We start from the raw sequence: 13,479 nt of genomic DNA, 5'->3' as shown, positions 1-13,479 counted from the left end.
TGGAGGGAGACATCAGAGAGCACAGGGCCCTACTGAGGCAGTGGTTTATAAAGCTCCCGAGGTAATGGGGACCATTCCCACCAGCTGGGTGGATCCACCCTCAGATATGACATGTGACTGATCTTTCACAAAGTGGTCCCTTCCTCTGGTTTCCAAAGCCAATTCTGAAACTGCCCTTTGCCCTAGTGTCTCCTTTGACAAACCCTTTCACAAGACCTGTGAAGGAGACAAACATGCTGGCCAAGAGGGTCACAGAATTTCAGGGCTGGAAGGAAACTCTGAGGTTGTTTAATCTACCTCTTTCCTTTACAAAAGAGAGCCGGTAATGTGCTCAAGGCCACAGAGCTGGGCTGTAGCAGGCCATCGTGGGAGCCTAGGACCTCTGACCAGCTCTCTTCCCCTTACACCCCGGCTGCTACGCCTCCCTTCTGAGGAGGGCAACACCAAACACCACCCTCGGGGCTCGGACAAGAGCAGGACTCAAGAAAGACAGCAGCCCTCTTTGGTGAGCCCTTACTCTCCTCCAGAGTAAGGAGTCCACAGATTTCACTCACTGAGTCCTCACAGCAAGGACTCTACACCAGGTAGATTCCTCTATAGTTAACGCTTCTTGTACAGGTCAGGAAACCCGCGGCTCAGAGAAGTGAGGTGATAAGCTTACAGTCACAGAGTGAGTTTAAGAGGAAATGCCAGGGTGTGACTCTCACCATCACTTCCCTGTGCTACCTCTGAGACACACCACCATGCTCCCAAAAGGCCTGGCTGCCAGGTGGGCCTCCGAGCCGGTGGGCCTCTCTGACACAGGCAAAAGGGCTGATGAAGAGCAACTGGGGGTGGGAGCAGGGGCTGGGAGAGCAGGATCAACAGCACACAGGGCTAGAGATGTCTCAAGCTGGAGGGAAAAATAAATTGTTGAAAGTCAGCTAAAGTCACCTTGGTAACTGCTACAACACACTCACCCAGAACGAGGACATCAAACCCAAGTGCAAACAGCTTTAAAGAAATGGAAAAGAACTTAATCATCTGAAGAATTAATGTGACAAGTGCCCACATTTACACCTCCCACCAACCTTCAATCATTTGAAAACGTACTTTAATCTTTTAAGAGAAAAAAAAAATTGCAAAATGCTAGATCTGCCGTCCTGGAGCTTGGGTATTTCCGGCATGCTGCTTCAATGGAAACGCGGCTGCTCCACACACACACACACACACACACACACACACGCAGGAGCCCAGCTTTTTGCTGATTTGTTTTTTCTGGACATCGATGCAGAAGCATGAATTATTTGTGTGGGCCGGGTGAGGTATTAAATCTGCAGCCGACACAGGTTTGCAATGTTTTGCATGGTTGTCAGCTTAATCTTAGTCATAAAAAAATAAGTAGTGTGCTCGCCAGCGTGGCCTAATTTTTCAGCTGGGCTGTTTTCTCCCTGAGTTCCTAGCAGAGGGGAAGGCAGAGGGCTGGAAGGGAGAATGGCTCCTAGGGAGGCATGGAGGCCCATAACCGCTGGGGGCTGCTAGGAAGATGCGGCCAGGGGATGAAGGATGCTCCGGGAGGCAGAATGGCTAACAACATAGGTTTGGGGTCTGAGTCCCATATGACCTTGGGCAGATAACTTAGCCTCTCTCTAAGCTTCACTGTCCTCTCCACGGGAAGAATAACAATATCCTTTCCTTATAAGGATGAAATGAGATGACCCAGGTGAAGCATCAAACAGTGCCTGGGATATAGTAGGTGCTCAAAACGTTAGCTGGCTGCCTCTAGAGCTCTATCTGCTCCTCATGCAGGAATGTTGATAGCTTAACAGAGACTTATTTGCCTTTGCCCTGGGCCCAGAATCCAACTGCCTCTGGCCAAGCCAGTCCCCCATTCTGAGCAAAGGTCCCTGCCCTGGGCTTGGAAGAGGGGACTTCTGAGATGGGGCAGCAGCCACTGTGGGCCCTGGGCAACCGGTGGTGTTCTGGGAAGGCCCAACTACAGGCCAGCAAAACCCCTTGAGGCCTTTGTTCTGCTGAGAGACATGCTGGCAGGAAGGCCTTCCTACACCATCAGCACGATCAGCCTTCCTGCAGTTCTCACCTACTGGTCCTCAAGTTGCCGAGAATTAGTTTAATCCATCCTCCATGACAGCCTTGTAAATCCCCGAGGCTGCTCACAGACCAAGAGGAGTTCCTCTTTTCCAGTATTTGCAGCCTCAACTTTCAACTATGTTCTTAAGATAAGGTCCTGAAATCTTCCATTCATCCAAGTCACTCTCCCTTGGATTCACTCTAGCTTGTCAAAGCCCGAGTGTCATGTCCAGAAGTGAAGTGTCACGTGTGGAAATAAATACAGTATGTGGTTTAACCAGCAGATCACAGAAGGACTGTGAGCTTTCTCGTTTGGGATACTTTATTTCTATTAAAACTGTCATCAAATTGTCTATTCTTTGTAACCTCAGCATACTACCAACTTATACCACACTCCCTCTGTCAACAAGATCTCCCTCAGGCTTTCTCGCATGGACTGAGCTTAGACCTCTTCCGCCCTAGCTTGTATGTACTCTAGAGGATTTGGAGCTTAGAACAGAAACCTGCATTAATCTGGCTAGGGTGTCAAGCAGTCTGGATACTTCTGAAACCTGACTCTGGCACCCATCATATTGGCACTCCCCCCTGACTTCACATCACTGACAAAACTGATAAACTTGCCATCGATGTTCTCATCCCAGGCTTTGATTAAACAGTGAATAGGACAGGGCCAGGCAGACAAGCTGACAGACTGACATCATCACTCTTTGGGTATGCTCATCCAACTGATTATAATCCACCCAACCATTCCATCACTAAGCCCCTCACCCTCCTGGATGCTCTGTATAGACATTTCTCTGTCTTGCCAGCAGTGATGTCAGAAGACATTCTCAAAACATCTTGCTAACCCCCCACCTATACAAGGTCTACAGCACTTCCTTTATCTACCAAATAGAAATAGGTTAAGTGTTTCTAAAAAGGCAGTGAGGATGGTCCGGCAGGTCTGACTCTTTGTGAATGCATGCTGTCTCTCAGGCCTCACTGTTTTTCCTTAGAGAGTGTTCACAGCCTACTCGCTGAATAATCTAGCCCAGAGCTTTCCCTGTGAGTTGACACCAAGCTCACTAGTCTAGAGAGTGCAAGATGCTTTTTGCATCTTGAAATTTTTGAGTGCTTTCAGTCTGTCAACACCTCTCTCCCATTCCCTCAGAGATTACTGACAACAGCTTCCTGAATCTCATCTGCCAATCTGACTGGTATTCTGGGGTGCAATACATGTGGACCAGGAGATCTGAAATCATGGCTTCAATCCTCTTATCGATGCCTGTATGACTCTTCCTAGTCTAATAACCATTCTCTTTGAGATGGAAGCACAATATAAGTAGAGGAAATTTTTGTTGCCTCTCTGCCTCTGATTAACATTACTCTGTCCAAACAATGGGGCCTAGGTTTTCTTCTTCTTGTTCCAAACAGAACTATGAAAAACAAAGTCCTTTTTGCTGATCATAGCCCTTTTTTGCAAGACTTAATTCTTCTTGAGTTTCAGCTTTTCTCGATCCTGTTCCTTAAAGTGTCTGTTGGTATAACATACTTCTCTCTCCAGCTTTTGTTTATATTCTTCAAAAATATTCTGAGTTATGTAAAGAATTCTCTACATATCTCTAATGGTCCCCAGAGGTATTACACCTCTTTTTAGTTTTCAGGGGACTTTCTGCAATAATAGTGTTAAGGGGTACCTTTAACTGAGTGCACACTATAATGCCAGGTCCTACGCTAAACGCTTTATATACTTTAGTCCTTTCATTTCTAAAACAACCCTATAAATAGGTATTATTTTTCCCATTTTACAGATGAAGAAACCGAGACTCAGATACTTAAATAACTAGTCCAAGATCACACAATGGGCAAATAAAGGGCTGAGACAAAAACCCCAGGTCTTCCTGACGCCAGCTAAAGTGTAACCACAATATTTTTCCTTAAGAGCCTCCCATCCCTCTGAGTGGTCTTTTCTTCTGGGGTTTCAAAGTCCATGAAGACACATCTATTTTTTTTTTTCCCTGAACTCTTAAAAGAATTGCTTCCTAGAAGCCACAGCAGGGCTTCCCAAAGGGTATTTGATGGAATTTTAATTTAAGAGAAGCTTCTAGAAGAGCAGATGTGGCAAAGGCTGGATGCAATACACTGCATCTCAGATTAAAGATTCATAAAATGTTGGCATTTCGAAGACTCTGAGGAGGACTACAGAGGGCAAAGGAACCAGTTTCATTTTGTGTAAGCCAGTCTCTTCCAACCTTAGCCACAGGAACCCCTTTTCACTTAATCCCCAACCGACCTCCCTAAAAGGCTGTGGGGACCCTCCCTCTGGGGACCACTGGTCAGGCAGTGCTCTGACAAGGCCCAGGGTTTTCCCTCCTGAACCCTGCTCTGCCCAAGCGCTCTTTCCCAAGGCCCTGTCACTCCCACTCCATCAGCTTCCTTGCCGGTCAGAGTCAGGTGCACAGCCGAGGCACCTCGTCATTTTCTTCACCCCAAGACAGATGATCTCAGGAGGCCTGTCAGACACTTATACGATGCTCACCTTCAGCTCTCAGCCCGATGCCGGGCAAGCTGAAGTTCTTCTGAGTGACCAGGGCTTACCTTGGTGCCAATTTTGTGATTTTTACCTGGAATTTTGTGTCATTCTTTCTTTTTACTGTGCAGGGCAAGCTGTAACAGATCCTACTATATCACTTCTTTGACTTTTTTTTTTTAATATTCTGTTTTTAAAGTTGAAAGAGCCAAATAGTTCTATAAGGTTCATTACAATAGTCAGCAGTCTTCCCATTCCCCACTCCTTGGAGAAAACCACCGTCATCTCTGTTAGCTGATTCTTTTGGTATTTTCCTCAATACCTCTAATACACTTTCTTTCTACTTCCTGGTATTCCCTTTTCAGGCTTTATCTATTGACTTGCTGCTACAGAAGATGAGCTTCTAGCTCCCTTCCATCCCACCCTCCCACCTTCCCAAGATAACTATATTGTAAGTTTGCTTGGCTAAGTATTAAGTGTTTACGTTATTATACTAATGCTATTTACAACTGAGTCATGTATATAATATGATTACTTTTCCTTTCTAGTGTGATTTTTTAAAATTATTTATTTATTTATTTAATTTTTGGCTGCATCAGGTCTTAGTTGCAGCACGCAGGATCTTTCATTGTGGCGTGCAGGTTTCTCTCTAGTTGTGGTGCGTGGGCTCCAGAGCACACGGGCTCAGTAGTTGTGGTGTGTGGGCTTAGTTCCCCTGTGGCATGTGGGATCCTAGTTCCCCAACCAGGGATCAAACCTGCATCCCCTGCATTGGAAGGCGGATTCTTAACCACTGGACCACCAGGGAAATCCCTAGTGTGATTTTCTATTTTCCTTGTATTTAATAACTGTATTGGTTTTCTATGTGTTTATTGCTAATTCAATCCTAAACTAATGACCAATGGCCTATAGATTCTCCCAAGACTTTCAAATAGAGCAAATATTTATCAATTTTATCTTTTTTTAAAATTAATTAATTAATTAATTTATGTCTGCGTTGGGTCTCCGTTGTTGCGCACGGGCTTTGTCTAGTTGCGGCAAGCAGGGGCTACTCTTTGTTGTGGTGCGCGGGCTTCTCATTGTGGTGGCTTTCTCGTTGTGGAGCAAAGGCTCTAGGTGCGTGGGCTTCAGTAGTTGCAGCACACGGGGTCAGTAGTAGTGGCTCGTGGGCTGTAGAGCACAGGCTCAGTAGTTGTGGTACACGGGCTTAGTTGCTCCGCAGCATGTGAGATCTTCCCAAACCAGGGCTCGAACCCGTGTCCCCTGCATTGGCAGGCGGATTCTCAACCACTGCGCCACCAGGGAAGTCCCTCAATTTTATCTTTTTAAAGACACTTCTCCAGGGGCTTCCTTGGTGGTGCAGTGGTTAAGAATCTGCCTGCCAATGCAGAGGAGATGGGTTCGAGCCCTGGTCCAGGAAAGTCTCACATGCCGCGGAGCAACTAAGCCCGTGCACCACAACTGCTGAGCCTGCGCTCTAGAGCCCACGAGCCACAACTACTGAGCCCACGTGCCACAAATACTGAAGCCCGCGGGCCTAGAGCTGATGCTCCACAACAAGAGAAGCCACCACAACGAGAAGCCTGTGCACCGCAACAAAGAGTAGTCCCCGCTCGCCGCAACTAGAGAAAGCCCACATGCAGCAACAAAGACCCAACACAGCTATAAATAAATAAATAAATAAATAAATAAATAAATAAATAAAACTTATTTTTTAAAAAAAAGAGTAGCCCCTGCTCGCTACAACTAGAGAAAGCCCGTTTGCAGCAATGAAGACCCAACAGAGCCAAAAAAAACCAAATTAAATAAATAAATTAAATATTAAAAAAAAAAAAAAGACATTTCTCCAGAGGATCCTTCCAAACGACTCTAGTCTGAACTGTCTGCCTTCCGTTTTTGCAGCACAACTGTCGTCATGGGATCACCCCTTACCTTCACACTGGTGATTCCTCTCGCCTCTTTCTCATGTTGGATCCTATTTCCTGCTCCCCGTATGTCTTCCTCACTCATTTCGATGGAGCATATCCTCTAGCAGATTTCACTTTTTTAGTATGCTTCTCTCTGACCTGCCACCCTCAGGGGTTTTCAGGCAAATTAAAACACCAGCTTTACTCTGTGCACTGGTATAGAGACTTCCAAGGCCTTCTTTCGTTATTTTTTCCTGTGAATTGGCAGGCAACTCCTCCACTTTTATCTTCTTTTACAGGCAGTACCCAGTGGTGAAGAGGTCTGGATCTGGATTCAAACAACCCAAGGTTCAAATTTTGGCTCTGAACTTTATTAATCTTGGCTCATTGACCCAAAGTAAGTTATACAATCTATCTAAGCCTCCGTGTTCTTGTTTGTAAAATGGGGACAAAAATAGCCCACAACACAGGGCCTGGCACATGGCGATACTTAATAAAAACTGCTTGCTTGGGACTTCCCTGGCGGTCCAGTGGTTAAGACTCCGTGCTTCTACTGCAGGGGACACGGGTTCGATCCCTGGTCGGGAAGCTAAGATCCTACATGCCACGCGGCCAAAAAAACAAAAACAAAAACAAAAACCTGCCTGCTTGGTCACAGAAGCTGTCCAGCCCAGGATTCTTCCTGTATTGGGAGCACTGAGGACTGGTTTGTGGATGGTTCAGAGGCACACCTCAGTAATTCATCAATTGATCTAAATCTTTCCATGTCTTTCTTTTTTACTACCTGTCTATGTAACACATCCTATATTTACACTTTCCACTGTTTAAGGGGACTTTTTACATATCCTAACACGCCTTCTCTTTCCAGTGTCAGGACAGACTCCTGATTTCTAGTGCTGCACAGTTTATAGTACAGGCCCCTGTTCACCCTACCCACACTTCACAGATTGACAGAACTGTGTCCATGTTTCCTCTCCACCCTGGTCCCTACAGACTGAAGAGTCTTAATTTTTCCATTTTAGCCTCAGGGTATTGGTCACATTCTATCAATGGCAGCAGGTGTGGAAAGGAGAGGAGCCCAACCACCGAGACTCCTTTTAGCCACAATCCCAGTCCTGTGACAGTGATGACGTCTGCACTGGCCACACGACTTGGGGCCTTTTCCTTGGGGACGCCCGGGAGCAGGAACCAGGGCACCCGGGTTGGCAACTATTCAGAAGTGAAGTGGGTTTGGCCTGCTGAGCCCAGCTCAACCTCTGGCTTCTGCCGCTTGCTTGGGAGATTATTCCTTTTGCTTTCAGATTGCTGACGAAAGCTCTGAACTTTCCAGAGAAAGAACCACTTGCAGGTTTCCCTTCAGAGCAGGACTGGGACAGGGTGTGGGTATGAGTGAGGGCACCAGCTCACCTCCACAGTTACTGCTACCATCTGAATTTGGAAAAATTATCTAATGAGGATGACACACGGAGTAAAAGGCCTTAAAAGGTTATTGGTAAACACCAACAACCAAACGATGAAACGCAGTATTTTCACTGTGAATATTCCAAGGATGGAACGTGATGATAGAACAGTGGGACGGAGTGTGGGTGAAGAAGACAGAATGAGGAAAACTTGTGTTAAGGTTGGTGGATTCCTTCATCAACTATTAACTCCTCTGGGCACCAGGGACCGCCACCCGCAGCCTTGTGGTCTGACTCAGGTGGGAGACTAGGACCCCTGCTCTCCTGAACGAGCCTGCTCTAGCCAGAGCCCTTGGCTTCCTGGTTTCTGAGACACTGAGTCATTTCCTCTCTCCAGCTGTCACCTTTGGGCCTTCCTTTTCCCTTCCCTGGAGAAGTGACTCACTACTGAAGTGTTGGGTGACACTGAGGATCAAGGATGGGCGATAAAAATACTCCTGATTGTGCAACTTGAGGAAGAGAGATGCAGTTTGGATTGAGAATTCAATGTGCCGGCCATGAACTCTGAGGCTGGGGTGTTAACAATGGCCACTGCTTCACCTCTTTGGGGAAGTAGAGCAGAGAATGGAGTTCAAACAGAAATTCACCCAGGCAGGACTGCTGTGGAGCTCTTGTTCTGCCCTTTCAAGTGTGTATTTCCGAGAAAGGCACATAAAGGCAGGCACTTAGCAAGACAAATGTGGATCACAGAGGCCTGGGCCCTTCCTCCCATCAGCCCTGTGGGGCCTGGCTGGGGCCCTGAGAGCAGGGCTGTTTCTTCTTGGGTTTTTCTCTCCAGTGAAAACAACCGTACTTCCCCAGCGTGGGAGTGGTGAGGGGCGCCAACATGACACACTCGGGCTCCAGGCAGGCCACTGCACTGACATGATAGAGCCCTTTGAGCAGGGTTACCCAAGACTGCCCTGCATGCAGGAAGTGATGGCAATAGCCCAGCTGTTTTCCCAGATGGAAACTCACCTTCCTTCACCCAATTCACTGGATGCAAACGAGATATTTTCTTCTTCTAATTAATCTTCATGGGTCTCATGGGCTGAGCAAAACAAAACACAATTTTCTCTAAAGGATGACTCTTTGGCCAGGTCACAAGCTGTTCAAGATGGGAACAGAGGCAGCATGGCTACCCATCCAAAAGGCTAAAGAGATGGGAGCAGAGACACTCATAAAAGTGGAGAGAAATACATGTGTGTTTTGTGTGCATGTTGGGGGAAGGGTGCAGCTGAAAATGTCACAACAGGAGAAATCATGCTACAAAACCTTAATTTTCCAGAAAATTAAGGCAACAAGCAAAAAAAAAAAAAAAAAGCCTTAAAAGCTGCTGGTGCAATTCCAGAAGACTGAGAAACTTAGCTCAGCGATGACGGTTAGTTTGCTTTTTTTTTTTTTGCGATACGCAGGCCTTTCACCATTGTGGCCTCTTCCGCTGCAGAGCAGAGGCTCTGGACGCGCAGGCTCAGTGGCCATGGCTCACAGGCCCAGCCGCTCTGCAGCATGTGGGATCCTCCCGGACCGGGGCACGAACCCATGTCCCCTGCATCGGCAGGCAGACTCTCAACCACTGCGCCACCAGGGAAGCCCTAGTTTGCTTTTTAAAGATGCCTCAACTACAAAGTGTCTCTCCCACAGCCAGGAACCTTCCCCCCCAACACATGTGCACACACATGCATGGGCCCTGCCCCTCTTTGCGGGGGGGGGGGTTATGTGACCCAGAGAGCTCCCTAAAGGTCCCCCAACCTCAATCAGTGACTCACTGGCAGAAGGAGGAGGAGGTCCTGGTACACTGATGCAGGTTCCCAGCATCAGAGCAAGTTTACAGAAATGCAAACCTCCCCACGCAATGCACCTGACCATGCACATCCCCGGGGTCACTGTGGGGAGGCTGGGAAGCAAAGGCCAGGCTCCACAGAACAGTCCACGTCTAACCAGGCAACCTCAGACAGAGGATGCCAGTGACTTTTTCTCCCTCGACCCAGGTCCTTATAAATGTCGGCAGGCACAGCCCTTAAGCCGGGCTCCCCTCAGTGGCACAGAGGAGTTGCTTCCCAAACTCACGTGGGCAGGCCGTGGGAAGGGAGGCGCCAGCAAGCCAAAGGAGGCTTTTCTCAACTGATCATCTTGGGAAAAGCCAGATACAAATTTCACGGCTGGAATGCAGGGGTTGTGAAACGCTGGAAGAAGCCCCAAAGAGGGCCAAGGACTCCCCTTACGGGAAGGCGGAAGGCGGTAGGCGGTGGGAGGAGGGTTGGCAGGGGGAGTGGGAGAGAAGCAGTTACCCAGAGGGCCCTGCCTTTCTGGGAAGCAGGAAGTGAGGCCTCAAGCAAAAAAGAAAGAAATCCTCTAGCCCTGAAGTGGTGGAGGGGCCAGAGATATACGGTTGGTTTTGTTTCTGAACATGAAGAAAACAAGGCTTTGTGTTAAAAAGTAATTCTGGTATAAATGAGACAATTATGACACATCTTGTTATCTCTGGGATTTGGAAGCACTGAGCCTGGCGGCATGTCTTCCCTAGAGTTAAATACAAACAGTAAGCTTCTAACATGGGGCTTTAGCCTTGTCCTCGGTGCCAAGGGAGCAGTCTCTACTCATGCTTTGACTAGTTAGAGGAGGTCCACCTATGAGGGTGAGAGACACAGTCTGGGGTGTCCCTCACACGGCCCCTGAGAATGGAGTAAGGAGGACCACACCATGTTAATGGCTGAGGGACTGCCCTAAGTGCCACCCTTTTCTCACCTTGGCCAAGTCACTCAGTTTCCTCATCTCTAAACGGGGGATAATAAGATTATCTACTTCACAGAATGACTACGAGGATGGTATAAAGCACTTGGAACATTACCTGGCACTTGCACCTGATCAGTGTTAGTCGCCATTAAGGTGGGAAAAGATCAAGTGCCTGATTCCCTCAGGTAGGCCAGAGCCCAGCTGCTAATACTTAGGCTCCACTGGCTCTTCTGAACCTCTGTTCTATCTCCACAGCCTTCTCAAACCACGCTCAGGCCCATAAGACTATGCATCAGAGCCCCAGCCCAGAAAGCCTGACTAAAGGAAATCGAACACGAAGACACAAGAGGGCCCATGCCGGTCACTCCCCCACAGGGAGAGGAGCAAACACGAGTGCCAGCACATTTTGGGTTGGCTTTCTCAGTCACAATCCATGCGGTTTATCTGAAACCGGGTCAGGTCCCAGGGTGGGCAGCACAGATATTACAGTCGTGCGTGCTAATCTGAACTGAGGCCGCCGTCATCGATCCTGAGGTGACAGGGAGCTGGAGACTTGAGGGAGGGTTGGAAAATGTTCTTGGCAAAGGAGGAACCATTTCTCAACCAACTGCTAACAAACTGGTAACCAGCACTGACAACCTTAGAGGAGACACTCCGATTCCCTTCAGACTGCAGATTCCAGCACCTTGGAGACGCGACTGGGTCCTTGAGCTGCAGGGAGGGGAGATGACCCCAGATGGCTGCACCTCTGATCTATTCGCATCCATCTCTCTGCAGCTCAGCCAACTCAGGCCAAAGAGAGGAGGCTGCAGCCTCTGCCCTGAGTCTACAGATAGCCCTTGGACCAGATCCGATGCCCCACTGCCCAGTAGGCTGAGTCTGGGCTGGATGTCTGCATCCAGGAACTCTGTGTGCCTTACAATGTCTGGGGGTGCAGCAGCTGGAAGTACGCCCTAGACTGGGAGTGAGATCTCAGACTTGTCCCAGATGTATAGTAGGGGCAAGTGGGCTGCCTCCACAGGAGCCCCTGCCCTTCTGCCCAGAAACCCAGACCTTTGGAGGTGGAAGGGCCATCTGGACTGAGACTACAAGTTATGGGGCAATCTCCTTGAGCCTTTAAGCCTTCAATTACCTCCCGACCTCCCATCAGTGCCAGTGGGGCCCAGAGGAAGAGGCCAAGCTCAGGGCACGCGAAGGAGTATGGCCCTGGGACAGGGTCCAGACTCACAGGTGGAGAGTTTCCAGATGCCCCACGACTCAGCCTGGCCATCTGCTCCTGCCAGGGGAAGATGGTGCCTTAAGCCAACTCCTTCAAGGCGGCTGGCTGCAGAAATCCACTGGCTGGAGTTGAAAGCTGCTTGGAGGTGGCAGTGGAAGCTTCTCCAGGCTCTTGCAAAAGGCCTCTACTCTCATGGCTTCTGGATGGCAGATTCTTCAGGTGGGCCACCTTGGGCAGCCAGAGTAACTCTCCCTACTCCACAATCTGCTCCCAGGTTACAGCCTCGACTTTAACCAGCCAGGCCTCCCCTGTTCCATCCCTGTCAGCTTCTTCACCTGCTTGTTAAAATTCCAGGGCTCCTTCAAGGCCCGTCTCATGTCCTTCCTCCTCCAAGAAGCCCTCCCTAACTACTCCAGATCATGCTGACTTGACCCTTCTGTAGCACAATAGATCATTACCATTTCTGGGGATCGTGGATGAGCAACTGGAGCTAGAATTCAAAGGACCTATTTCCAACAAATTACATCTACAGCCAGAATCATGCCAATTAATTAACTGTTTCAGTTCATGTGCCCCCAAAAGAGCCTACACCTCAGATGGCCCTCTGGGTCCTGAGCCTGCGACACAGCAAGTGTGTAATAAAGACTTCTTAGAAGAAGGACGGATCACCCTGGTCTTGCAGGAGTGGTCCGCCTCCCTGTTAGCCCAGGGCACAGCAACTTCCTCTCTGGCAGGCAGGGTTCCTGCTCTGGGCTGCCAGCTCCCAGGCATCCCCTGCCAGCAGCTATTCCCTAGAGTTGCCCTGGGACTAAGGGCAGAGGGGGGTGCCCAGCTCCAGCTCTGCCCACCATTCGCCCCCATCAGAGGAAGAGAGGTCAGCAGGAAGTGGATCTAACCTCTGGGGTGGTCACAGTCTCTCCTAAGAGCTATAGGGGCTCTTGGACAGACAGCAGAGGCCTGCAGAGGACTTCCCTTCCCTGGGCCCCATGGAAGGGAGGCAGGAAGAAGGGCCTCAGCAGCAGGCGTCCAGTCCGGGGCTGGCCAGACAGGGAGGCCCCTGGGGTTGCAGCTATCAGCCGGAGACCAGGCTCCAGGAAGGAAGGAAGGGCAACTCTGGCCGAGGCCGAGATAAGGAGGGGAATCGTGCTCAGCACAATGGGCTCCCACAAGGCTGGGAGGCCCCAAGTCAGATTTTGCCCCAACTTGGCCTCCCATCTGCTCACACAGCCTATGTAAATATTTACTGTTGTTTATATTTCTGGTCCGCTGCGTTCCCTCTGAGGCCCTTACAACCCACAGATCTGTGTGCCCCAGAGACCCTGAGTCCATTCAGCAAGGCCTCTGGGCATTGTTCTCTCTCATGCAAGCCACAGGGACAGGCCCTGAAGGACAAAACTGCCCCCTCGTCCCAGTCCCGGGACACTGCTGTCAGGAAGCTAGACTAACCCCTCTGTGGGCAGGGCACTTACGGGGCCCGGTCGTGGGTGAGGCCGTTCTGCCGCTGGGGGTTGATTGGCGGAAGGACGGGCTTGCTGTTGATCTCAAGTCCTCTCCTCAAGGTCTCCCGGATCTGCTCCGTGTCTGCAATGACACCATTAA

At 49.3% G+C, this 13,479-nt stretch overlaps 1 protein-coding gene across 6 annotated transcripts in view; it reads right to left on the bottom strand.

Moving 5' to 3' along the window:
• SUFU (SUFU negative regulator of hedgehog signaling) overlaps positions 1-13,479 on the bottom strand; it is a 108,568-nt gene that overhangs the window by 15,479 nt on the left and 79,610 nt on the right. For all 6 annotated transcript variants that reach the window (XM_089897327.1, XM_089897326.1, XM_089897328.1 and 3 more), the window contains one exon: positions 13,350-13,461. In XM_089897327.1, the coding sequence (XP_089753453.1) occupies positions 13,350-13,461 (112 nt within the window). The remainder of the gene's footprint in view (positions 1-13,349; positions 13,462-13,479) is intronic.

This window comes from Delphinapterus leucas, chromosome 16 (genome assembly GCF_059928025.1).
Source record: "Delphinapterus leucas isolate spDelLeu-1000000601 "Yukka" chromosome 16, BTC_Dleu_Yukka2, whole genome shotgun sequence".
NCBI classification, from domain to species: Eukaryota; Metazoa; Chordata; class Mammalia; order Artiodactyla; family Monodontidae; genus Delphinapterus; species Delphinapterus leucas.
The sequence above is the reverse complement of the archived record's forward strand: the minus strand, read 5'-3'. Positions and strand labels throughout refer to the sequence as shown.